Here is a 26398-nt window from a genome sequence, read left to right on the forward strand (position 1 = left end):
CCACATTCCACCTGACCCCTACTCCGCTTTTTCCCAGTAGTGTAATTTACCTCCCCATTGGCAGCTGGTAATTGTACTCTCCCAGTAATTAATCTTTACAGCTCTGCCTCTTCGTTCTGAAATCCCATCCCCTTGGGAGGGGTGCAGAAAGATCTGTGTGATGCCTCTCACAGAGACTATTGCACCCTTGCAAGAGCTGGAGACAAGCACCTAAGGGAATCAGGTAAAAGATTTAAATGCAATCTCTCATATAGAAAACATCAGATTCGGAAGCGTGGATTGGCCAGTAAATGTGGGAACAAACAAATATTGTTTCTGAATGCGTTTGTAACTAAGTGCATATATGTACAGAGGCAGTATTACCCCGTGGGTGAAGAGGACTGGGAACCCCTTTGCATTGTAGTCACAACTCTGCTTCTGACTTGCTGTGTGACCTTGAACAAGTTGCTTGTCTTCTCTGAGCTATTTCCTGTCTGTAAAATAGGTACACAGTCATACCGGCTTTCACTGCAAAGAGCTTTGACATTCTCTGACACTTGAAGTACAAATTATTTTATGTGGTTAATGATTTGGGATCTTAAACTTCTCTTTCAAGAGATGTCCCTGTGGGTGCTCCACTCTAGGTGAAGGTGCATCCTTGCACCTTCGATCCCAGATTTTTTTGCAGCAGTTTCTGTATGGGCCGCACACACACAGTGCCTGCCTTGCGTGCTCTCGGTGCTTGAACAGTGTGTGCATGGCCCAGACTCCTCAGTTCCTTCTCCACCATCCCCGTCCAGAGATAGAGTTTAGCAGTTTCACTCTTCATAGCCATTGTTTAGATACAGTTCTAGTAGTTAATTAGTTTTTGTTACTTATTTAGATAAGTTTATTACTTACCTCCTATAAAAAAAAAATTAAAAAATTCTTTACTTCAGAGTTAGTGACTCCCAATATGTCTGGTTCACCAGGCTTCTAGAGATGCCTAAAATGCAAAGACGCCATCTCTGATGACCATTCTCAGTGCATACAATGTTTGGGGAAATCCCACGTACTCCAAAAATGCGTACACTGTAGTAAACTTAAAGTTCGGACCCACAAGGACAGCGACCTCAGACTGAAGCTCATCCTCCTGGAAAAGTCCCTCAGATCCTCATGGGACTCAGGCCAGCAGTCTTCTTTCCGATAGAATTCACCACCAAAATCCTCACAGGATAAAAAAATGGCAAAGAAATGACTGGCTTCCTCCCGTCTCAGGAGGCACACCTCTTCCAAGCAATCGCTGACTGCTTCGGCTCTGTCAGTGCTGGCCATTCCATGGCTTAGCACATACACTTCTCCAGGCATCTCTGGCACCAACCACACGTCAGCAGCCACGCGCTCTGGTGCCAAGGCTCAAGGCTTTGAGTTGCCTGCCTCCAATGCAGCACAGTTGGTCACCAACAAGAACCCGGTACCGACTAGTGTGATGGCACTGATGTCACCAACTACTGCTGCGGTGCCGACACCACAAGCTCCACCGACCATGCTCCCTGGGTCATACTTCTCATCGCCGACTTCGCGCACGACACTCGCTGAGTCTATAGCACCTTCATCATTGGCAGCTACATCAGCTCAGCCCAAAGCGCCGCCGGCATGGACTGCACCTCCTGCATCGGCACAGTCTCAATACATGGCGCCTCACCTGCCTATAGTGACTCACCATTCAGCATTGCCAGCCACTGCACAGCCCCAGTTTCTCCACCACAGAGACCTAGCTATCGCTCCCACTCCAGTCTCTCCTCTACTAGGCACTGACCTCTCACCGGGACTATCTCGCAACTGTCTCCTGCCCCTTCACACCTCTTGAGTGAGGAGGACATTGACGGCATTTTTTCTCCATGCTATTCTTCCCGTTAAGACACCTGTGACTGGGGGACATCTTAGATCTTGCTCCTCATATTCCAGGGAATTCCCACCCTAGTATGGCCACCCTTGAGTGGGACCACTCATACATTTCCCCAGCCATTGGCCATACTGGAATCCCTGGGAATCTTATAAGAGACGTTGTAGCACTCTACCTACCTCATGCAGAGAGGATCTTAGATTTCCTCCCCCAGCCACAAACAATGATGCCAAGCTACGAGATGAACCAGCAGCTCAGCCAGCAGAGGATATCACACCTGACACCTCTCCAACTAATAAACACTCATCTGTCTCGCCCAAGAAGGCTATTATGCCTCTGCCACCACCAACAGCTGACTGTTTCACACACGTCCAGGACTTATTTAAAAGAGTTGCTGATGAGCTCAAGATTACTCTTGAGGAAGTGTCTGAACACCTAGACGCGCTTACTGACATTTTATAACCCACCACCTCTTCCAAAATAGCATTGCCAATCAATGGGGCCATCATGGGACCAGCTAAAACCATAATGCAGACTCCCGCGACTATACCCCCAACCTCCAGGAAAGCAGACCGCAAATATTACGTCCCCTCCAAAGGTTCCGAGTTTCTCTGTACACACCCGTCGCCCAATTTGTTGGTGGTTGAGGCGGCCGACCAGAAAAAAAACAGCAACATTTCCGGGCTACCCCACCTGATAAGGAGAGCAAGAGGATGGACTTATTTGGCCACAAAGTGTATTAATCTTCCACCTTATAATTAAGGTGGTGAACTATGTGGCTCTTTTGTCAAAGTATGACCACAGGAACTATGCTAAATTTGTGGAATTTATTAATGACATTCCTGAGGACAAGCGACAACAATTTAAAGCTGGGGTCTCTGAGGGACAGATAATATCCCGTATGGCTCTTCAGGCTCCCCTTGATGCTGCTGACACAGCCATCAGATCCACCGCCACGGCTGTTGTCACACGGTGATCCTCATGGTTCACCACCTCCTCCTTCCTAACCCTAACCAAAACAATTTTGACGATGTCCCTTTCAATGGTGAGAAGCTGTTTGCAGCAAAAACGAATGAGGCCTTCCATACCATGAAGGACTCGTGTGCCACACTAAGGTGGCAGGCATATGTTGCAGAGGGACAAGGATGAGACAAAACAGCTATCAGCCTTGCCAAGGCCCAGAATATCCCTCCTACACCCAGCAACAGAAAAGACATTACGATCCACAACAACAGTAACGCCATAGACCTAGAACCCAATGAAGCCTCAACCCCCTCCATCAAACCAGCAGATCTGAGGCTTTGGTTGCGGGTATAGAAGACCTCCCACCCACTCCAGCGCCTACTGCAACCATCCATCCTTTTGGACGCCGTCTGCTCCTATACCTCACCAACTGGGAAGCTATCGCTACGGACAAATGGGTCCTAGAAATCATCCGATCGGGTTATGCCATCCCCTTCCTCTCCATGCCCCCTACCCACCCTCGCTCCCCATCACTCATCAGGGACCCTTCTCACAACCACGTGCTCTGTCAAGAGGTGCACCATCTTCTACAACCAGGAGCAGTGGAGCAGGTACCCCACTCCACAGCAGGGGAAGGGATTTTATTCCCCACTATTCCTTGACCAAAAAGTAAAGTGGGGGATGGCGACCTATTCTCGATATTTGACAACTAAACATGTTCATCCTGAAATTCAGGGTGGTTACCCTGTCAATGATGATTCCAGTGTTGGGGCAGGGAAATCGGTTTTCAGCCCTCGACCTGCAGGATGCGTATTTTCATGTCACTATACACCCTCCCCAGAGACACTTTCTCAGATTTGTGTTGGGCATGGATCATTACCAGTACAAGTTTTGCCCTTTGGTCTTTCAACTGCTTCCCAAGTTTTTTCCAAAATTCTAGCTGTTGTAATGGCACACCTCAGAAAAAAGAGAATAATTATTTTTCCTTACCTGAATGACTGGCTTCCAACCGTGTGTTCAGGAGACATTCGAACGACCTACACACCCGTACATTGCTTCCACAGCCTTGGCCTGCAAATAAACATAAACAAATCTACTTTACATACTACCCTGCAGCTAGACTTCGTAGGAGCTCATCATGATTCCACCACAGGTCTCACATCACTTCCAAAGGACAGATTTTGCACACTGAGCAACCTTCATCATGAGGGTAAGAAGCAGCCCACAGGTCACCCCTCAAGACTGCCTACAACTTTTAGGCCACATGGCTGCATGCACATTCATTGTCATGAACACACACCTGAACATGCAATGCCTACAGGGCTGGCTAGCCACAGTTTACAAACCCAAAGTGCACAGACTAAGCAGACTGCTAACTATCCCTTCAAAAGTATAAGATTTGCTCATATGGTAGACCCTTCCTCTCAAATTGTGTTCTGGGGTCCCCTTCCAGCAGGATCCTGCCTCCACTATCATCACCACGACAGATTCATCCCTCACTGGCTGGGGAGCACACATGGACCATCTCATAACTCAAGGCCTCTGGTCTTCTAAAGAAATCACACTTCATATAAACCTAGAGCTCCAAGCTGTCTGCAATGGCTGCCTCCATTTTCTTCCCCTCATCAAGAACTACAAGATCAGTCATGACCGACAACATCTAATGTATGTTTTACATAAACAGTCAAGGGGGAGCTCGATCCCACTTCCTGTGCACTAAGGCTATAAAACTTTGGAACTGGTGCCTCCAACACAATATTCACATCTCGGCCTCACACGTCCCAGGTTCTCAGAACACCCAGCAGATGAGCTCAGTCGATCCTTCCCCCTCCATCACAAGTGGGAGCTAAATGACACCACTCTACACGACATTTTCCAGAGCTGGGGCTATCCCCAACTGGATCTCTTCGCAACTGCAGTCAACAAGAAGTGTCCAACATTCTGTTCCAGAGCAGGTCTGGAAAAGCATTCTCTGGGAGAGACATTCATGATCACTTGGTTCGACACTGCTGTATGCATTCCCACCAATACCTCTGTACAGAGTGGTACAGAAAATAAGGAAAGACAAGTCCCAGGTCATTCTAATACCTCCGACATGGCCCAGGCAACCGTGGTACCCCTTTCTAACAAGGATGTCCGTCCGTCCCCCAATGTTGCTTCTCCCACTCCCCAACCTACTATCACAATGCAGGGGCTAGTTATATCGCCCCAACATAGCGATGCTCCACCTCAAAGCATGGCTACTCAATGGTTCTCTGAGAAACTAGCCTGGACTTGTTCTAAGCATGCAGTTTTATTACATAGCAGGACACACTCCACGCTCACTACCTCTCTGCAGTAATGGAAATGGTTCATCACTTGATGTTCTGCCAGACACACCCCTCAAGCTTCCACCCCCTTCCACTGATACTAGACTACCTTCTAGAACTCAAAGTAGCCGGCCTTTCTCTTAGCTCAGTAAAGATTCACTGAGTTGCAAACACAACATTTCACTACAAGGTAGAGAACACCACTGTTTTTTTCCCATCCTGTCACCAAAAGATTCCTCAGAGGTATCCAAACGCTCTACCCGGACATAAGACCACCGGCTGAGCCATGGGATCTACACCTGGTCTTCACAGCTTTGATGTACAAACCCTTTGAACCCTTGGCTATCTGCTCCCTTCTACACCTATCCATGAAAACCGCTTTCTTAGTGGCATTTACATCTGGCAGACGCATGGGGGAACTCGGAGCAATGATGGCCGAACCTCTGTATACTACCTTCTTCAGAAACAGTTACACTTTTGTACACATCCTAAATTCCTTCCTAAGATGCATTCATCTTTTCACCTGTATGAACCTATTCACCTACTAACATTCTTCCCAAAGACACATGCTAATGTATTTGAGGCAGCAATGCACATGCTTCACGTTCATAGAGCATTATCCTTCTATCAGGATAGAACAAAGCCATTTAGACAGATCCTTAGGCTCTTTATCGCTCAACAATCTCAGGGCAAAGCGATCTCTACCCAGAGATTATCCAAATGGATATCGTACTGCATACATCAGTTACCAATTGAAATAAGTCCAACCTCCTGTGGCAATCAAGGCACACTGTACTATAGTGGTTTTCAAAACGCGGGTCGCAACCCAGTACTGTAAGGCATTGGGTCACGGCGGCTCCCCTCAGCACCGCCGACCAGGCCATTAAAAGTTCCATTGGTGGTGCTGCCCAGCTAAGGCAGGCTAGTCCCCAATTGTTCTGACACTGCGCTGTGCCGTGGAAGCAGCCAGCAGCAGGTCCGGCTGCTAGGCAGGAGGGGGGCCACAGGCCTCCACACACTACCCCCACCCCAAGCACTGGCTCCTGGCCAATGGGAGTGGGGGGAGGAGGGACTGTGCCAGCAGGCGAAAGCTGCATGGAGCCACTTGCGCACCTCCGCCTTGGAGCCGGGCCTGTTGCTGGCCACTTCCAGGGCGCAGTGTGGTCCACGGTGCCAGGATGGGCAGGAAGTATGCCTTAGCACCCCACTGACCGGGAGCTGCCCCCGCACCAATCCCCTGCCCCAGCCCTGAGCTCCCCCTAAACCCAGAGCCCCTTTCTGCACTCCAGAGCTCTGACCCCCTCCTGCACCCCAAACCCCCTACCCCTCACCCCTACACTCCAAACCCCTTATCCCCAGCTCTGTTGGGTCTCGGGCATCATCACTTTTCTTCAACTGGGTCACCAGGAAAAAAGTTTGAAAACCACTGCTCTACTAGATCCGGTCCACTTCCATAGCATTTCTCCGCAACGTCCTGCTTTCCAACATATGCAAGGTGGCCACTCAGGCGTTGGACCTTTGTTTGCTAAACGTTATGCTCTCATGCATGGTCCTTCATCAGACACCCAACTGGGTCGAGCTGTCTTATCAACCACTTTCTTACCAGATCCGCAGTCCCGACCATCATAAGAGATACTGCTTTTCAGTCATCTGGAGTGGAGCACCCACAGGGACGTCTCTCAAAGGAGAAGAGGTTACTCACCTTGTGCAGTAACTGATGCTCTTCAAGATGAGCATCCCTGTGGCATGCTCCACTACCCAACCTCTTCCCCTCTACTTCGGAGTTTGGAGCAGGCTCCATTGTAGAGAAGGAACTGAGGAGTCTGGGCCATGCACGTGCTGTTCCAGCACTGACAGTGCATGAGGCCCATATGGGAACTGCTGTGAAAATCTCCGATCGAAGGCACAGGGAGGCACCTTGACCTGGAGTGAAGCACCCACAAGGACACTCATCTCGAAGAAAGTCAGTTACTGGACAAGGTGAGTAACTTCCTCCTCTTTCTGAACAACTTCTCAGTTCACCTTAGTCATCTTAGCTTCTATGTAGGGACAGCTCTCTGGCTCAGTAATATTGGAATGCAGCTCTGTATAGTGACATTTCTAGAGTACAAGTGAACAGTTTACCTGTAACTATTCTTTGAAAGTACATTATCATCCTGTATAGCGCTCCAGCCACACTGAACATTGGGATTTGTTTAATTTGGCTAGAATGTCTAGGACCTGGGTCGAGAGCAACTGACAGATTATGATACTAATGCTGAAATTCTCATGAGTTCTGTCTCACTGACCAGAACACATGGAGGAGCAGAAAAAGGAGTTCTGTAGTGATTGATCTCCAGAACAAGATACCTACCCTTCCTGTGCACACTTCACAAGTTCAGCATAAATACTGAAGTGAGACCATAGCTTAAAATCAGACACCCCAATAACTTGATGTAGTCACCAGCATACATAGTATCTGATCAGCTTTGTCCTTTCTTCATGACAGGTTGTGGCTTTAAGATGATAAGTGCTGCCAACCTGAAGAGCAGTCAGTACATTCCCATCCACAGTAAGCAGATCCGGGGATTGGCCTTCAGTAATCGGACAGATGGCTTGCTGCTGTCTGCTGCTTTGGACCATACGCTCAAACTTACCAGGTGTGTGCTGCTAAACAGGGGCAGCCAGCCCTATCTGCCCTTCACATTTTCCAGGTTTGGCTTTATCTCTAGCTCACCTCTGTGTGCGCTTTGGAGCACCCATTTTTTCTTTCTCGCAGGGAGTTGAGAACAGATCTCAGTTTGAACTTCATCCGTCCTCTGGAATGTGTGCATTATCGTGATGAATTGTTCTCACTTCCTAGTCCCTTTAATGAAGGAGGGATTATGTCCCTACCTTTTCCTGGTGCCTCCTCTCAGTGGCATCTCTGTTGGGTACAGCTTTGAAAGTAAGCCAGCACAAATCAGCTGTATCTTGTGGCACAGATGTAGCATTATCTGCTAGTGTGACTTTTACTACCTGCTTGATTCTCTTTGATCAAGGATCAGGGTTTTTACTGTTTTCCTCTGTCCCCTACTCCTCAGAAGGTTGCTCTGATTTGAAACTTCTAATCAAGGTTGAGCTGCACACAGCCTAAGTATATGGAAAGAGCACTAAGCAGCACTCCTGAGAACTGCTGTTCCACTAATGTAGGAACAATACATCTGTACAGCTGTGCTGGGAGACTTAAAAGGACATGTTGGGGTAGAGCAGAGGTGGGCAAACTACAGCCCACGGGCCACATCCAGCCCACAGAACTGTCCTGCCTGGCCCTTGATCTCCTAGCTGGGGAAGGCTAGCCCTCGGCCCCTTCCCTGCTGTCCCCCCATCCTCCGCAGCCTCAGCTCACTGAGCCGCCAGCGCTCTGGATGGCAGGGCTGCAAGATCCTCCAGCCTGCCCCAGTGCCCTAGACTGCGCGGCGGCATGGCTGCCAGTCCTGGTGCTCTGAGCAGCATAGTAAGGGGGTGGGGAGCGGGGGGGTTGGATAAGGGGCAGAGGGGACCCAGGGGCCAGTCAGGAGACAGGGAGCAGGAGGTGGTTGGATAGGTGTGAGTCCCAGGGGGCGGGGGTGTGGATAGGGGTTGGGGCAGTCAGGGGACAGGGAGCGGGGCGCGGGGTTCGATGGGGGGGGAGGTTAGGGACAGGGGACCTGGGAGTGGGTGGTCAGGGGACGGGGAGCAGGGTGGTTTGGATGGGTCGGGGTTCTGAGGGGGGCAGTCAGGGGACGGGAAGTGGGAGGGAGGGTGCTAATAGGGCGTGGGGGCCAGGCTGTTTGGGGAGTCACGGCCTTCCCTACCCAGCCTTCCATACAGTTTTGGAACCCCAATGTGGCCCTCAGGCCAAAAAGTTTGCCCACCCCTGCGGTAGAGGAATCCCACAGGATAGGTGGGATTCCTCCAGTCCTGGTCTGTAGCAGATGCCCATTGAGTATTGTGGTGTTGGGGGTTTTTGTCACTCCTTATCTCCTTACTCCATACTACCTATATTGATATTTCTCATTGGCTGACTAAACATCTTGAGATCCAGTGCTACTCAACTTACGTTTCTCTTTTCAGTTAGGACAGGCTACAATTATGCCCTCTAGGTTGTGAGGTTGATGTCTCTTCCAGTTCTTCATGCTCATGGCGTACCTGTATACATAATTAAAAAAGTAGAGTTGTTTTGCAATAAGATTAATTTAATTCTAATTTTCCCATTCCTATTGTCTATATGGTGGAATATGTCAGATATTTTTGAGTTAAACAAGTTACTCCTTCCTGCCTACTTTAAAGCCAGTGTGTAAGTTCTGAGCCTGTAAGGTTGGTACTCTTGCATAAATGGAGACAGTCTAATGCAAGTAGTTGCCACTCATCACAGAATTTATACCAATGCTTGATACGCAAACCTTTACACTACTGATACGTCCATCAGTTGGTCTCTAACAAGTTGTATCCAGTCTTCACTTTTGCTTGATACCAGAATGTTCTCTCAGAAGATTGCCTGCTTCAACCTACTCTTTGCTTTCCCTGCATTGGTCCCTGAGGTTGCTTGACTAAGTCAACCTCCCTTTTCTAATCACTTATTGCCATTTGCATATCCCTAATAATTCTCCAGGATGTGTTTTGTCCTTTGTTACATCTCCTGTTCTGGTACATGGAAGAAAACATAACACATTGTTCTCTGCATAAATCACTGTTGTCTGGTTCCTAACTATTAGAATCTTCATCAGGGTCACCTGACCTCCTGCCCTGCCCCGCCCGCCCCCGGGTGGTTCCTTCTGTGCAAAATATTTGTCGTGGGTGTCTTGGGTGAAATGACTCTACAGATTCCCTTTTTTGATATCATCTCTATCTTTCATCCCTACTGAATCTCAATTTGCCACATATCTCTGATACGTCCCTCCATGCAAAATCCATTTTAATTTCCAGTTTCTTCAGTGACTCCAGCCTCAGCTGCTGTTTCAGCTCCTCTGCCTTGTCCCAAACACAGCATACACTTCCCCCAATGACAGCGTTCTGCAAACTGTTAAGAATTTTTTGACATTCATATTTGTGTGTGTGTGTACGTATACTGTTTTGTTTACCCTATTTGCTCTCTAACACTAGGTTAAATCAGTTCCTTTAGGTGTTAAATGCTGTTTCTCAGAACTTGAGCCCTCTCAGATAAACAGGCAGAAGAGAATAACTAAGCAGGGAGAAGAATCTTAATGAATGAGGCTCCTAATTTCTGGAAAATACAGTATTCTGGGACCACAGTGCAATGCGTTCTCCTCCTAACTATTTCCAGACAACTAATTTAACCCTGCTCTCCCAACAAAGCAATTAGGAGCTCAGTCTGATACTCCTATCCCTGCAGCCAATATAAAGTGATTTTTATTCCCCAGGATCAGACCAAAAAGTCAGAGAGAAGGAGTTATTTTACCTTTTTCAGTATCTGTATATGCTTTGGTGGAATGCTAGATCTTGACAGTTTCACAGTGATATACTATCTATATTCTTCAGATTCTTTTCTGGACTATGGGGATTAAAATCTATAGTGGGGAACAGCCTCCTATTCAGTTCCTTAGGCAGAGATTTATTCTAGACTTGTTAGCTGGGTGTGTTACACTGAGTCTTCTCATCCCACAGTATAAGTTTGCATTGTCACTATATTCCTTTCCCTCCACAGTTTGACAACAAATACTGTGGTCCAGACGTACAATGCCGGCCGCCCTGTCTGGAGCTGCTGCTGGTGCCTTGATGATACCAACTATATCTATGCTGGGCTTGTCAATGGCTCTATCCTGGTGTATGATCTAAGGGACACAAGCTCTCATGTCCAGGAACTAGCCCCTCAGAAGTCCAGGTATGATTTCAGTCTCTATCCCAGAATTTCACAAGTGTACTGCCAGTTAAATGTAGCGTCTTAAACAGATGAGTATAATTGCCTGATTAAAGAGCATCTTTTGTGCACGTTAACGGTAAGCTGTAAAAATATTGGCTCATGGCTTAACCAGGGCAGATTCAGAACTAGCAGCAGGGATGGAACAATCTGAGATACTGTCACCTCTGCAGTTCTGCATCTGAGAATTAAACGTTAGTACAGATGTCTGGTCAGGATTCCCTGGGAGCTGTGTGGTGTAGTTTGGACACTAAAACAGGCCATGCTTGCCAATGGCTGGAGCATGCTGAGAAGTCTTATACCAGGAAACTTGAGTGCTATTAGATGTTTTTCACAACATTGCACTTCTACTGGTGTAAGGTAATAGACTCTGGGAAGGGCATAGGGTTAATGTGACTCCCTACTTTGTTCTTTCATAGGTAGCAGGGACAAGTTGTTTGGTTCCTAAGCACGTTAATAGACATGTTCTGAGTGTATGCGTAGTGGCATACAAAAGGTTTTCCCAGGGAGAGCCAGCACACAGGAATAGTGCCAAACTACAAATAGTTTTCTTCAGGGTTCCCTTAGTGTTTTGGCTCTGATGCTCCCGTAAGCTCCATGGTGGAGCAGGTCTTTTTAAAGTGTTTGCAAGTTCTTCTTTGGGCATTGCAGCCTTTTGATTTGTGATCACCTCTTCAAGGATTAGTAAATTGTTACCCATAGTTCTGGAACATAGCATGTCTACATGTCCATCATTATGGGTAGGCCCTACCAAATTCTGGGTTCACTTTGGTCAATTTCATGGCCACAGGGTCTTAAAATTAGTCAATTTCACAATTTCAGATGTTTACATCTGAAATTTCAGGGTGTTGTAACTGTGGGGTCCTGGTCTAAAAGAGGATTGTGGGGGGATCCCAAAGCTGTTGTAGAGGGGTTACAGGATTACTATACGCACGTCTGTGCTGCCTTCAGAGCCCAGTTCTGAAGGCAGCTGCTGCTGAGTTTCCTGCATCTGGAGGAGACTCCCAGAGGTGGAGGTAGGTCTGATCTCCCCAGTGCTTCTGGGATCACCCCAACTAGGGGCTCCTAGCTACTAGTCAGGACCAGTACTGGATTAACGCATGGGTCCATGGGGCCCATGCCCAGGGGCCCCGGATAATTTGAAAAACGGGTGCCCCAGCCCTGGCAGGAGCCAAGGATGGAAGCCCCGAACCCCAGCAGGTGCTACGGGGGCTGAAGCCCCAAGCCCTGGCAGGAACCCCAAGGGGGGACAGAAGCCCTGAACCTGGGTGGCCCGGAGTCAGGGAAGGAGCTATGCGGGGCAAAAGCCCCAAGTCCTGGGTGGCAGCTCCCAGCTAAGCTCCCTAAGCCCAGGGAAGGAGCCATGGGGGGGGCAGGCAGCCGCCCTGGGGAGGAGGGAGTGGAAGCCCCGGAGCTTGAGCGCCAAGAGGTGGGGTGGGGACAGACTTTGGCAGCAGCAGCCCTGGAGCTCGGAAAGGAGTCAGGCCGGGGTGAAGCCCCACAAGCTGAGCTGGATCTTCAGGGGGTGGCAGCCCCCAGCTCAGGTCCCTGACCCTGGGCTGGAGAGATGGCGTGGGGGGGGGGGGTAAGAGGGAGCAGAGGTCCCGGAGCTCAAGCACCCAGAGCCCAGGCAGGAGCTGCGGGGGCTGGAGCTGTGGGGGGTGGTAGCCCCCAGCCCAGGTCCCTGAGCCCGGGCAGGAGCCCCAGGGGTGGAAGCCCCAAGTTCCAGCCGGAGCCCTTGCAGTCCCCAGCCTCGACCAGAGCCATGGGGGTGGGGCGCGCGGGTAGAAGCCTGGAGCCCAGCTCTGGAGCTACTGCAGCACAGAAGTGAGGGTGATACACCTTCACTTCTGCGCTGCCTGTGGAGGTTCATCCTATCTCCCTCAGATAACAGGCGTGCAGGGGAAGGACAAGTCCTGTCCCTAACCAATCCAGCTGATTTTGGGGAGATAGATTTCACAGGGAAGTGACATGTATTTCACGGCTGTAAAATTGGTAGGGCCCTAATTATGGGACTACTTTTTCTTTTTTTTGATAGAGTAAAGTTGTTGCATAAGGCCCTGAAACACTAAGATCATTACCTCTCTGGATTTTTTCACCCTTGCTAGTTCAGATGTGGGGAAGTACAGGAATCTTAGCCAAAATTAGCATTGGATAACCGAGAAAGGTTGAGTAGTATTGTGTAAATGACTTCCAGAGGCTGCTATTCTTGTGCTTAGGTCCTGGGGATTAGTGCTGTGATCAGTGCCAAGTGTCTCACTTGTTCAGGAGCTGACTGAGGAGATATCTGAGCCATTAGCAATTTATCTTATCTTTGAAAACTCATGAAAACTGGAGAGATTCCAGAGCACTGGAAAAGGGCAAAGTAGTACCCATCTATAAAAAGGGGAAAAGGACAAATCAGGGGATTACAAACCTCTCAGCTTAACTTCAATACCTGGAAAGATAATGGAGCAAATAATTAAGCAATCAGTTTGCAAACACCTTGAAGATAATAAGGTGATAAGTAACAGCATGTCAAACCAACCTAATAGCTTTCTTTGGCAGGGTAACAAGGCTTGTGGATGTGGAGAAGCGGTAGATGTGGTATATCTTGACTCTAGTAAGGATTTTGATACTGTCTCACGTAACCTTCTCATAAACAAACCAGGGAAATACAACCTAAATGGAGCTACTATAAGATAGGTGCATATCTTGTTGGAAAACTGTTCCCAGAGAGTAATCAGTGGTTCAAAGTCAAGCTGGAAGGGCATATCAAGTGGGGTCCTGCAGGGATCAGTTCTAGGTCTGGTTCTGTTCAATATTTAATCTGTGATTTAGATTTCGCAGAGAGTACACTTATGAAGATAGTGGACGATATCAAGCGGGGAGGGGTTGCAAGTGCTTTGGAGGATAGGATTAAAATTCAAAATGATCTGGACAAACTGGAGAAATACTATGAAGTAAATAGGATGAAATTCAATAAGGACAAATGTAAAGTACTCCCCTTAGTGTGACGAATCAGTTGCACGCATACAAAACGGGAAATGACTGCCTAGGAAAGAGTACTGCAAAAAGGGATCTGGGGGTCATATTGGACCACAAGCTAAATATGAGTTAACAGTGTAACACTGTTGCAAAAAAAAGCAAACATCGTTCTGGGATGTATTAGCATGAGTGTTATAAGAAAGACACAAGAAGTAATTCTTCTGCTCTACTCTGCACTGATTAGGCCTCAACTGAAGTATTGTGTCCAGTTCTGGCCGCACATTTCATGAAAGATATGGACAAATTTGAGAAAGTCCAGAGAAGAGCAACAAAAATGATTAAAGAGCTGGAAAACAATCTACGAGGGAAGATTGAAAAAAATTGGGTTTGTTTACTCTGGAAAAGAGAAGACTGAGTGGGGACATAACCATTTTCAAGTACAAAGGATGTTACAAGGAAGAGGGAGAAAAATTGGTCTCCTTAACCTCTTTGGCTAGGACAAGAAGCACTGGGCTTAAATTGCAGCAGGGGAGGTTTAGGTTGGACATTAGGAAAAATTTCCTAACTGTGTCAGGGTGGTTTAAGCACTGGAATAAATTGTAGGGCTGTCAAGCGATTTAAAAAATTAATTGTTCAATTAATCGTGATGTTAAGCAACAATAGAATATCATTTATTTTAAATATTTTTGGATGTTTACTACATTTTCAAATATATTAATTTCAGTTACAACACAGAATACAAAGTGTACAGTGCTCATTTTATATTTTTTATTACAAATATTTGCACTGTAAAAAACAAAATTGTGTTTTTCAATTCACCTCATACAAGTACTGTAGTGCAGTCTCTTTACCATGAAAGTTGAACTTACAAATGTAGAATTATGTGGTTTAAAAAAACAAACAAACCTGCATTCAAAAATAAAACAGTGTAAAACTTTAGAGTCTACAAGTCCACTCAGTCCTACTTCTTGGTCAGCCAGTCACTTAGACAAAGTTGATTACAATTTGCAGGAGATAATGCTGTCTGCTTCTTATTTACGATGTCACCTGAAAGTGAGAACGGGTCTTCACGAGGCACAGTTGTAGCTGGTGTTGCAAGATATTTACATGCCAGATGCACTAAAGATTCATATGTCCCTTCATGCTTCAGAAACCATTCCAGAGGACATGCTTCCATGCTGATAACGGGTTCTGCTCGATAATGATTCAAAGCAGAGTGGACCGACGCCTGTTCATTTTCATCATCTGAGTCAGATGTAACCAGCAGAAGATTGATTTTCTTTTTTGGTGGTTCAGGTTCCGTAGTTTCCACATCAGAATTTTGCTCTTTTAAGACTTCTAAAAGTATACTCCATACCTTGTCCCTCTCAGATTTTGGAAGGCACTTCAGATTCGATCGGGGGAAGTCCCGGATGACTGGAAAAAGGCTAATGTTGTGCCCATCTTTTTAAAAAAGGGAAGGAGGAGGATCCTGGGAACTTCAGGCCAATCAGCCTCGCCTCAGTCCCTGGAAAAATCATGGAGCACATCCTCAAGGAATCAATTCTGAAGCACTTAGAGGAGAGAAAAGTGATCAGGAACAGTCAGCATGGATTCACCAAGGGCAAGTCATGCCTGACTAATTGCCTTCTATGACGAGATAACTGGTTCTGTGGATGAAGGGAAAGCAGTGTTGTTCCTTGACTTCAGCAAAGCTTTTGACACGGTCTCCCACAGTATTCTTGCCAGCAAGTTAAAGAAGTATGGGCTGGATAAAATGGACTATAAGGTGGATAGAAAGCTGGCTAGATTGTCGGGCTCAACGGGTTGTGATCAATCGCTCCATTTCTAGTTGGCAGCCAGTATCAAGCGGAGTGCCCCAAGGGTCGATCCTGGGGCCGGTTTTGTTTAATATCTTCATAAATGATCTGGAGGATGGTGTGGATTGCACCTTCAGCAAGTTTGCAGATGACACTAAACTTGGAGGAGAGGTAGAAACGCTAGAGGGTAGGGATAGGATACAGAGGGCCCTAGACAAATTGGAGGATTGGGCCAAAAGAAATCTGATGAGGTTCAACAAAGACAAGTGCAGAGTCCTGCACTTAGGACGGAAGAATCCCATGCATCGCTACAGACTAGGGACCGAATGGCTCGGCAGCAGTTCTGCAGAAAAGGACCTAGGGGTTACAGTGGACGAGAAGCTGGATATGAGTCAACAGTGTGCCCTTGTTGCCAAGAAGGCCAATGGCATTTTGGGATGTATAAGTAGGGGCATTGCCAGCAGATCGAGGGATGTGATTGTCCCCCTCTATTCGACATTGGTGAGGCCTCATCTGGAGTACTGTGTCTAGTTTTGGGCCCCACACCACAAGAAGGATGTGGAAAATTGGAAAGAGTCCAGCAGAGGGCAACAAAAATGATGAGGGGACTGGAACACATGACTTATGAGGAAAGGCTGAGGGAACTGAGGATGTTTAGTCTACAGAAGAGAAGAATGAGGGGGGATTTGATAGCTGCTTTCAACTACCTGAAAGGGGGTTCCAAAGAGGATGGCTCTAGACTGTTCTCAGTGGTAGGAGATGACAGAACAAGTAGTAATGGTCTCAAGTTCCAGTGGGGGAGATTTAGGTTGCATATTAGGAAAAGCTTTTTCACTAGGAGGGTGGTGAAACACTGGAATGCGTTACCTAGGGAGGTGGTGGAATCTCCTTCCTTAGGAGTTTTTAAGGTCAGGCTTGACAAAGCCCTGGCTGGGATGATTTAATTGGGGATTGGCCCTGCTTTGAGCAGGGGGTTGGACTAGATGACCTCCTGAGGTCCCTTCCAACCCTGATATTCTATGATTCTTAAACCTTGGGTTGAGTGATGTAGTTATTTTTAGAAATCTCACATTGGTACCTTCTTTGTGTTTTGTCAAATCTGCTGTGAAAGTGTTCTTAAAACGAACATGTGCTGGGTCATCATCCGAGACTGCTGTAATATGTAATCTATACAGAATATGGGTAAAACAGAGCAGGAGACATACAATTCTCCCCCCAAGGAGTACAGTCACAAATTCAATGCATTATTTTTTTAACAAGCATCGTCAGCGTGGAAGTGTCTTCTGGAATGGTGGCTGAAGCATGAAGGGGCATATGAATGTTTAGCATTTCTGACATGTAAATACCTTGCAACGCTGGCTACAAAAGTGCCATGCGAACGCCTGTTCTCACTTTCAGGTGCCATTGTAAATAAGCAAGCACCAGTATCTCCTGTCAATGTAAGCAAACTTGTTTGTTTGTCTTAGAGATTGGCAGAATAAGAAGTAGGACTGAGTGGACTTTCAGGCTCTAAAGTTTTACTCTGTTTTGTTTTTGACTGCAGTTATTTAACCAAAAAAAATCTGCATTTGTAAGTTACACTTTCACGATAAAGAGAGTGCACTTCAGTACTTGTATGAGGTGAAATGAAAAATGCTATTTTTTGGTTCATCACTTTACAGTGCATATATATGTGTAATCAAAAATAGCAATATAAAGTGAGAACTATGCACTTTGTATTCTGTGGAATTGAAATCAATATTAAAAATGTAGAAGAACATCCATAAATATTTAATAAATTTAAATTGGTATTCTATTGTTATAAGTGCTGGCGTTACGCTCTTGCAAATTCTCCTTTCAGGTGTCCTGTGGTTTCCCTGTCCTACCTGCCCCGAATGGCCTCCACCACGCTGCCATACGGTGGGGTAATAGCTGGGACCTTAGAAGGAGGCTGCTTTTGGGAACAGAAGGCCACCAACTCCTACCGGCCTCACCATCTGCCTCTAGAGTCTGGAGGCTGCATCGATATTCAGACTGAAATCAGCACTCGGCACTGCCTTGCAACTTACAGGCCTAGTAAGTAATTGTGTGCAAGTACAACACCCTTTATGCAGTGCTTTTATCAGTTTGCCGTAATTCTGCCCTGCCACATAAGCCCCTGTGAGGTGCCAGGGTTTGGTGGTAGCTTTGGAAAGCTGGCGCCTCAGGGAATTGAGAGCATAGCAGAAATCATGCTTTTACTTTTCAGAGGCGAAGGCCTGGATAACACACTAGTACCATGCTTCCCCTTGGACACAGTAAAGCTTTTTGTGTGGCTGCACATATACAAAAGAGATGCTGCTGAGAGTGGGGTTGGGAGGAGAAGCCTGGTATGCCTGGCTGCAAATGGACCGTTCCTTTTGCCTCACAATGCCTCTTGCCTAGGGCTTCCATCCCTGTGGTGACCCTGAGTGGGTTTGTATTAGGATTCTAGTCTCTTTGCAGCTTAGTTCTGGCCCTTTCCTGAAGAGGCTATTGTACAGTGGGGAAAAATTGTATTTGGCGAAAAGAACGAGGAGTACTTAATCATAGAATATCAGGGTTGGAAGGGACCCCTGAAGGTCATCTAGTCCAACCCCCTGCTCCAAGCAGGACCAATTCCCAGTTAAATCATCCCAGCCAGGGCTTTGTCAAGCCTGACCTTAAAAACCTCTAAGGAAGGAGATTCTACCACCTCCCTAGGTAACGCATTCCAGTGTTTCACCACCCTCTTAGTGAAAAAGTTTTTCCTAATATCCAATCTAAACCTCCCCCACTGCAACTTGAGACCATTACTCCTCGTTCTGTCATCTGCTAAGGTGCCACTTCTGGCACCTTAGAGACTAACAAATTTATTTGAGCATAAGCTTTCATGGGCTAAAACCCACTTCATCGGATGCATGCAGTGGAAAATACAGTAGGAAGGTAGGTGTGTGTGTGTGTGTGTGTGTGTGTGTATATATATATATATATATATATATATATATATATATACACACACACACACACACAGAACATGAAAAAATGCGTGTTGCTGTACCCACTATAACGAGAGTGATCGGTTAAGGTGAGCTATTATCAGCAGGAGAAAAAAACCTTTTGTAGTGATAATCAGGATGGCCCATTTCCAACAGTTAACAAGAAGGTGAGAGTAATAGTATGTGGGGGGGATATAAGCATGGGGAAATAGTTTTACTTTGTGTAATGACACATCCACTCCCAGTCTTTATTCAAGCCTAAGTTAATGGTGTCCAGTTTGCCAATTAATTCCAATTCAGCAGTCTCTCACTGGAGTCTGTTTTTGAAGTTTTTTTTGTTGTAATATTGCCACTTTTAGGTCTGTAATCGAGTTACCAGAGAGATTGAAGTGTTCTCCGACTGGTTTTTGAATGTTTTGTGTCCATTTATTCTTTTACATAGAGACTGTCCGGTTTGGCCAATGTACGTGGCAGAGGGGCATTGCTGGCACATGATGGCATATATCCCATCGGTAGATGTGCAGGTGAACGAGCCTCTGATAGTGTGGCTGATGTGATTAGGTCCTATGATGGTGTCTCCTGAATAGATATGTGGACAGAGTTGGCAACGGGCTTTGTTGTAAGGATAAGTTGATAGAGATCTTGTAGTTGTTTGTCTCTGTCTGAGGGGTTGGAGCAAATGCGGTTGTATTTTAAAGCTTGGCTGTAGACAACGGATCATGTGGTGTGGTCTGGTTGAAAGCTGGAGCCATGTAGGTAAGTATAGCGGTCAGTAGGTTTCTGGTATAGGGTGGTGTTTATGTGACCATCGCTTATTTGCATGGTAGTGTCCAGGAAGTGGATCTCTTGTGTGGACTGGTCCAGGCTGAGGTGGGGTGGAAATTGTTGAAATCATGGTGGAATTCCTCAAGAGCTTTTTTCCATGGGTCCAGATGATGAAGTCGTCATCAATGTAGCGCAAGTAGAGTAGGGGCGTTAGGGGACGAGAACCCCTCAGACAGAGACAAACACCTACAAGATCTCTATCAAGCATTCTTACAACTACAATACCCACCTGCTGAAGTGAAGAAACAGATTGACAGAGCCAGAAGAGTACCCTGAAGTCACCTACTACAGGACAGGCCCAACAAATAAAGTAACAGAACGCCACTAGCCATCACCTTCAGTCCCCAACTAAAACCTCTCCAACGCATCGTCAGGAATCTACAACCTATCCTGAAGGACAATCCCTCACTCTCACAGATCTTGGGAGACAGGTCAGTCCTTGCTTACAGACAGCCCCCCCCAACCTGAAGCAAATACTCACCAGCAACCACACACCACACAACAAAAACACTAACCCAGGAACCTATCATCGCAACGAAGCCCGTTGCCAACTCTTTCCACATATCTATTCAGGAGACACCATCATAGGACCTAATCACATCAGCTACACTATCAGAGGCTCGTTCACCTGCACATCCACCAATGTGATATATGCCATCATGTGCCAGCAATGCCCCTCTGCCATGTACATTGGCCAAACCGGAGAGTCTCTACGTAAAAGAATAAATGGACACAAATCAGACGTCAAGAATTATAACATTCAAAAACCAGTCGGAGAACACTTCAATCTCTCTGGTCATGCGATTACAGACCTAAAAGTGGCAATATTACAACAAAAAAACTTCAAAAACAGACTCCAGTGAGAGACTGCTGAATTGGAATTAATTTGCAAACTGGACACCGTTAAATTAGGCTTGAATAAAGACTGGGAGTGGATGTGTCATTACACAAAGTATAACTATTTCCCCATGTTTATTTCCGCCCCCCACTGTTACTCTCACCTTCTTGTCAACTGTTGGAAATGGGCCATCCTGATTATCACTACAAAAGGTTTTTGGGTTTTTTTTCTCCTGCTGATACTAGCTCACCTTAATTGATCGCTCTCATTATAGCGTGTATGGCAACACCCATTGTTTCATCTTCTCTGTGTATATACATCTTCCTACTGTATTTTCCACTGCATGCGTCCGATGAAGTGGGTTTTAGCCAGGGAAGCTTATGGTCAAATAAATTTGTTAGTCTCTAAGATATCACAAGTACGCCTCGTTCTTTTTGCTGATACAGACTAACACAGCTACCACTCTGAAACCTGTATTTGGTAAGTGACTCAGCTTGTCAGTGGAGTTACCCTTTCTCTACATCCCACAGATAAGAGCAACAATTGCCTGCATTGTGTGGTGATGGAACTGTCCTGCAGCCAACTGACGGATGCATCTGTCGACATGGTCTGCTCCTGTCACCCAGTTCAGACATTCAGTGCTGGGCCCACCTGCAAACTGCTGACCAAAAATGCCATCTTTCAGAGTCCAGAAGAGGATGGCAGCATCTTGGTGTGCGCTGGCGATGAGGCCTCAAACTCTGCCATGGTATTTCTTTTTTCCTTTCATTTTCATCAGGCAGCGTTTTATTGCAGTGCTTAGGAGAGAAACCTTATCTGTCCCATGTTGTTAAATCCAGTGTGATGCAATTTGCATTGTAGGTAACAGGTGAGTGGGCAGGGAGGTGTTTGTGTGTGTGTACATTAACTTTCCATACTTTGCTTGTGGGACTGGCTAACTCCCTGGCAACTTAGAGATACTGCTTCAGGCTGTAAACCAGTAATGCACAAAACTAGATACTGTGTCCTTACGGTAATTTAAATATAGGCAGGTTGCCCCTGTAGTGAACTTGTGCCTGCTTCCTACCTGAGGAATGTAGGTAGGCAGAATGTAATTAGCCATGATAGACTCTGTCCAGGGCCTAGGAATTAACACTTTCCTCCAAAGAAAATGTCCTGTTGTACAAATGGTACCTGGCCAGTACAGTGCCACTTACAGGAGCAGCATGCTGGCACACTAGCTCAATACCAACTCACAGGGAAGAGTTCAAGCCTGTTGAGTCGCAACATCACTTCTTATGATCTGGTCTATGGAAACCAGGGAGTGAACTTCCCTCCTAGAGGTGGTCTCTTCAGGTTAGGGTTGAGACAGGTTGGCAGGGGACAGTGGAGGAAGACTTGTACTGCTGCCATCTGTGCGGTGTCTGTTCTGAGGTTGAAGGAGGACTTCAGCCTCCAAGGTAAGAGTGTACCTTGGCATTTAGCTATGGTTAAAATGCTATGGCTACAGCCCCAAAGCAAACCTCTTGTTACATAAGGGGTGTGATAGAGAATTGGTCCATCCAGCCTTCCTTGGGAGCAGTAAAATAATGAGGAAAGCTGGCTTAACAGCTGTTGGAGACTACTGTTCTCGAGCCACAGAACAGTTACAGCACAAGAAGCTATAGTGCTTCATCCACATTACCCTGCCACTGTTTCTAAACACTGACTTGCAGGGATCATCTCTAGGAGTGAAGATGGTTCATTCTCCATGTCTTCTCTGAAACATGATTTTGGCAATTAATTGATCTTTAAATATTCATGGTAAATAGGCCCAATGGCCTGTGATGGGATGTTAGATGGGGTGGGATCTGAGTTACTACAGAGAATTCTTTCCTGGGTATCTGGCTGGTGAATCTTGCCCATATGCTCAGGGTTTAGCTGATCGCCATATTTGGGGTCGGGAAGGAATTTTCCTCCAGGGCAGATTGGAAGAGGCCCTGGGGGTTTTTCGCCTTCCTCCGCAGCATGGGGCATGGGTCACTTGCTGGAGGATTCTCTGCACCTGGAAGTCTTTAAACCATGATTTGAGGACTTCAATAGCTCAGACATAGGTGAGAGGTTTATTGCAGGAGTGGGTGGGTGAGATTCTGTGGCCTGCATTGTGCAGGAGGTCAGATTAGATGATCATAATGGTCCCTTCTGACCTTAATATCTATGAAACAAACAACAAGGGTTCTTACTGCTGCCAGGTGGCTTTGTAGATCCCAGCCAGGTGGGAAATTGGTACATCTCAATCCATTATCTCCCACAGGCTGAATCATAGAATATCAGGGTTGGAAGAGACCTCAGGAGGTCATCTAGTCCAACCCCCTGCTCAAAGCACGACCAATCCCCAACTAAATCATCGCAGCCAGGGCTTTGTCAAGCCTGACCTTAAAAACTTCAAAGGAAGGCGATTCCACCAGCTCCCTAGGTAACACTTTCCAGTGCTTCACCACCTCCTAGTGAAAGTTTTTCCTAATATCCAACCTAAACCTCTCCCACTGCAACTTGAGACCATTACTCCCTCGTTCTGTTCTCACTGGTACCAGATGACAGTCTAGATCCATCCTCTTTGGAAGGAAGAGCTGCTAGTTGGTAGCTCATAGTCACAGTGAACCCAGGCTGAAATTAAACTAGTCACAGAAGTAAGAGGCTGCATATCCTATTATTAAAGCAGTGGTGGGGGTTAGGAAAAATCAGTTTTAACTTAAATCCCCTCCCCTTGCAAAATCTGTGCACAAGCTTTTTTTTAATGCATTAAATAGTATTACTAAAATTCTTTCCAATAAGAGTAACCAGAACACACACACGCTATTGATAAATAGAGATCTTTTCTTAATGAAGCATGTAATATTCCTAAATTACATGGGTTTATAGATCTTCTGTTACCTGTACACATAATCCTATATCAAAGAACAGGAATACTCTAGAGAAGCACGTACTGGCCATATTTGGTTCATGTCTGGAAGATGACTTTTGCAATAGTAAGTGTTGCATTTATATATGCAAGCTAAAGGAACTTTGTACAGGGTTACTGAGCCATGGGACGTGTTTTAAGAAAAACTTTTAAAAGTGGAATTCAGACTGCCTCATCACAAATGACCAGCCTTGCCCACTTTCCATTTTCCCTGAGTTAGTTGTTTAGTCTGCGGAAGAGAAGAATATGAGGGGATTTGATAGCTGCTGTTAACTACCTGAAAGGGGTTCCAAAGAGGATGGCTCTAGACTGTTCTCAGTGGTAGCTGATGACAGAACAAGGAGTAATGATCTCAAGTTGCAGTGGGGGAGGTTTAGGTTGGATATTAGGAAAATCTTTTTCACTAGGAGAGTGGTGAAACACTGGAATGCGTTACCTAGGGAGGTGGTAGAATCTCCTTCCTTAGAAATTTTTAAGGTCAGGCTTGTCAAAGCTCTGGCTGGGATGATTTAGTTGGGGATTGGTCTTGCTTTGAGCAGGGGGTTGGACTAGATGACCTCCTGAGGTCCCTTCCAACCCTGATATTCTATGATTCTATGTCCCTGATTATCTGACCTTCCCGAGAGGAGGCTAATGGCAAGTTTAGTGGCTCAGAAGTGAGTCTTTCCTGGCTGGAGAAGGTGTTGGAAAATGGCTGAGCTAGCTGGGATGTTTCTTTGAGGAGGGGCTCCTTCCCACCAACAGCATTAGAACCAAGACTGAGTGGGAGGAGAGCACCATGGTGCCTGACCCTTTGTACTTCACAGGTATGGGATGCTGGAAGTGGCTCCTTACGGCAGAAGCTACAAACTGACCTACCTGTGCTGGACATCTGCCCTTTCACGGTGAACCGCAATAACTTCCTGGCCACTCTCACTGAGAAGATGGTGAAGCTCTACAAGTGGGATTGAAAAAGGCTCTGTAAGCCTTCCGCAGAGAGGAGCTTCCAAAATGTGCTGTTAACAAACTACCAATTCCAACAAATTCTCTGCTGTCCCACCACAACAGCACAACCCCAGGCTCTGCTTTCCTGCCTGAATTGTTTATGGGACAGGAACTGCCACGGCATCTCTCATGTTGGTGCATTCAGGAACTGGAGCACTGGTGTTTTGTCTTTTCTCCCCACCCTAATTTGTATCTGTCCTTATTCCTTCAGTTGATCCCAAGGTCAGTTTTTTCTATTCTCAGGCAAACTGGCAGCCTGCCTCAATGCAGTGCTCACTCTTGGCCTGTCTCCAGCTGCACAGTGTTATAACTCTCTCTCTCTCTTCCCCACCCCCACCCAGCATTAACACAGTGCTGGGACTTGCAAACCACTTCATAGAATGACCCAAAGGAAAGGAATTTCTGAGACTCCCCCTGTACTTTGCAGTCCTCCTCCCCTTGCTCCATGATGAAAGGGCCTTTAAGTAGCAGTTTGGCTGCTGCCTTGTACTTAGATGGGCATTTTCCCAGGAATGTTGTGGACATGTCCTGTAAAGGACTTACTCAGCTGTTCCTATGCGCTTTTTGAGGCTTCTGGGCAAAACAAGCTTGGTGGGGCTTTTCCATCAATCAGGTAAAGCCAACTCTATGCCATTAGTCTTTGCCATGGAGAAGATAGTTTTGGGACTGGAGTGAGAACACTTCTCTTCTGCATTTTCATATGCATATAGTATGAACCTTGCCTCCTCTTTAGGCGCAGCCCAGTCCAAACATCGTAGAACTGTCTTTTGTCTGGAGAAAGTTGGCAATAGGGTGGGGTGGGGAGACTTTTGTGCAGTTTGATGCTAGTTGCAATTCATGTTAACCTTGCCTAAGGCTCAGGTGGCTGAACAGCATTTGAATTGAAAAGGAAGAAAGAGAAAATGTTGGCTGCTTTGTACCAAATGTAATAAAAACTGTTGGATTTCCTGAGGTTTGATTCACCAGAGGGTCACAGAGTGGTCCCCGTCATCCTTGTCTGTGGCACAATTCTTCACATCCTAGATGTGAGTCTGAACCAGAATTCCCCATAAAGAGTTGGTGGGGTGTGGGGTGAGCCAAGGGTTTGAGTGCCAAGTATGCAGACTGATTCTCAGCCCACATGTGTTCCTGTGAGTAAGGACATTTCATTTTCTGACTTGAAATGTAAATCATGTTCATCCCCATGTTTGTATTTGCCAAAGACAAACTATCAAGAATGTTACACAAGTTGCAAGACAGTTTCCCTGCATGGGGAACCTGTCCCTGGGCACTGTTCCTTGCATGAAGCCTGTGTAAACGGCATCTTTTCTGTTACCAGATCCAGGGTGTCACTAATTAAATCCACAGAACAACTTTCCTTTCTAAAACTTGCAGGGATATGAATTTTCTTTGAGTCTTCTCTTTAAAAACAAGATAATGTAAAATATACACATCTCCATTTAATTGTATCTATTTTTGTGTGATAGTTTGTTCCTATCTTTTTATGTGATGTGAAAAATAAAGCATTTATCATTATAGAACCCTGCTTCTGCTGATGTAACTGTCTGACCTTGTGAAATGTGTGGTACAGAGATGTGCTTCCATCTAGATGAATATAAACAAGGCTCCGTGTACTCTGGCAAGGATCCCTTCATCTGATAGGACTTCCAGGTTGGATGTGGGAGTTTCAAATATATTTACTAATAGAGGCTTCTAGTGAATGTAATATGAAAATTGAGTCCCCTGTGGTGGCTTCAGTATCAATTCAATTTGTCTTACGCTGACCTCCATCTTTCAATTTTGCTGCAGATTTTTATATTGACAAAGCAAAACGATATCGTAGAAATGATTGGGGATTGTACAGGAAAATCTGAAGGCATGGACAGCTGCCTAGAGGGACAATTGATGATAGTCTTCTTCGAGGAATGTCCCTGTGGGTGCTCCACTTTTAGGTATTCGAGCACCCCTGTGCTTCTAGTTGGAGATTTAAGGTATCAGTGCCCTGCTTGGCTATGCACGTGCTGCTCTGAGTGGGTATCGCCCGCAGCCAACCATCCCCCAGTTCCTTCTTTGCCGCTGTTGGCTTCGGTCGGAACA

General features: G+C 46.3%; 1 protein-coding gene across 4 annotated transcripts in view; it reads left to right on the plus strand.

Moving 5' to 3' along the window:
* Positions 1–25794, plus strand: part of RFWD3 (ring finger and WD repeat domain 3) — a 65745-nt gene extending 39951 nt beyond the window's left edge. For all 4 annotated transcript variants that reach the window (XM_084645082.1, XM_084645079.1, XM_084645080.1 and 1 more), the window contains 5 exons: positions 7625–7775; positions 10802–10978; positions 17621–17835; positions 20949–21166; positions 24145–25794. In XM_084645082.1, the coding sequence (XP_084501208.1) occupies positions 7625–7775; positions 10802–10978; positions 17621–17835; positions 20949–21166; positions 24145–24288 (905 nt within the window). In that variant the 3' untranslated portion in view covers positions 24289–25794. The remainder of the gene's footprint in view (positions 1–7624; positions 7776–10801; positions 10979–17620; positions 17836–20948; positions 21167–24144) is intronic.
* The last annotated feature ends 604 nt before the right edge of the window (positions 25795–26398 follow it).

This window comes from Lepidochelys olivacea, assembly GCF_965140295.1.
Source record: "Lepidochelys olivacea isolate rLepOli2 genome assembly, chromosome: 12".
Taxonomy (NCBI): domain Eukaryota; kingdom Metazoa; phylum Chordata; order Testudines; family Cheloniidae; genus Lepidochelys; species Lepidochelys olivacea.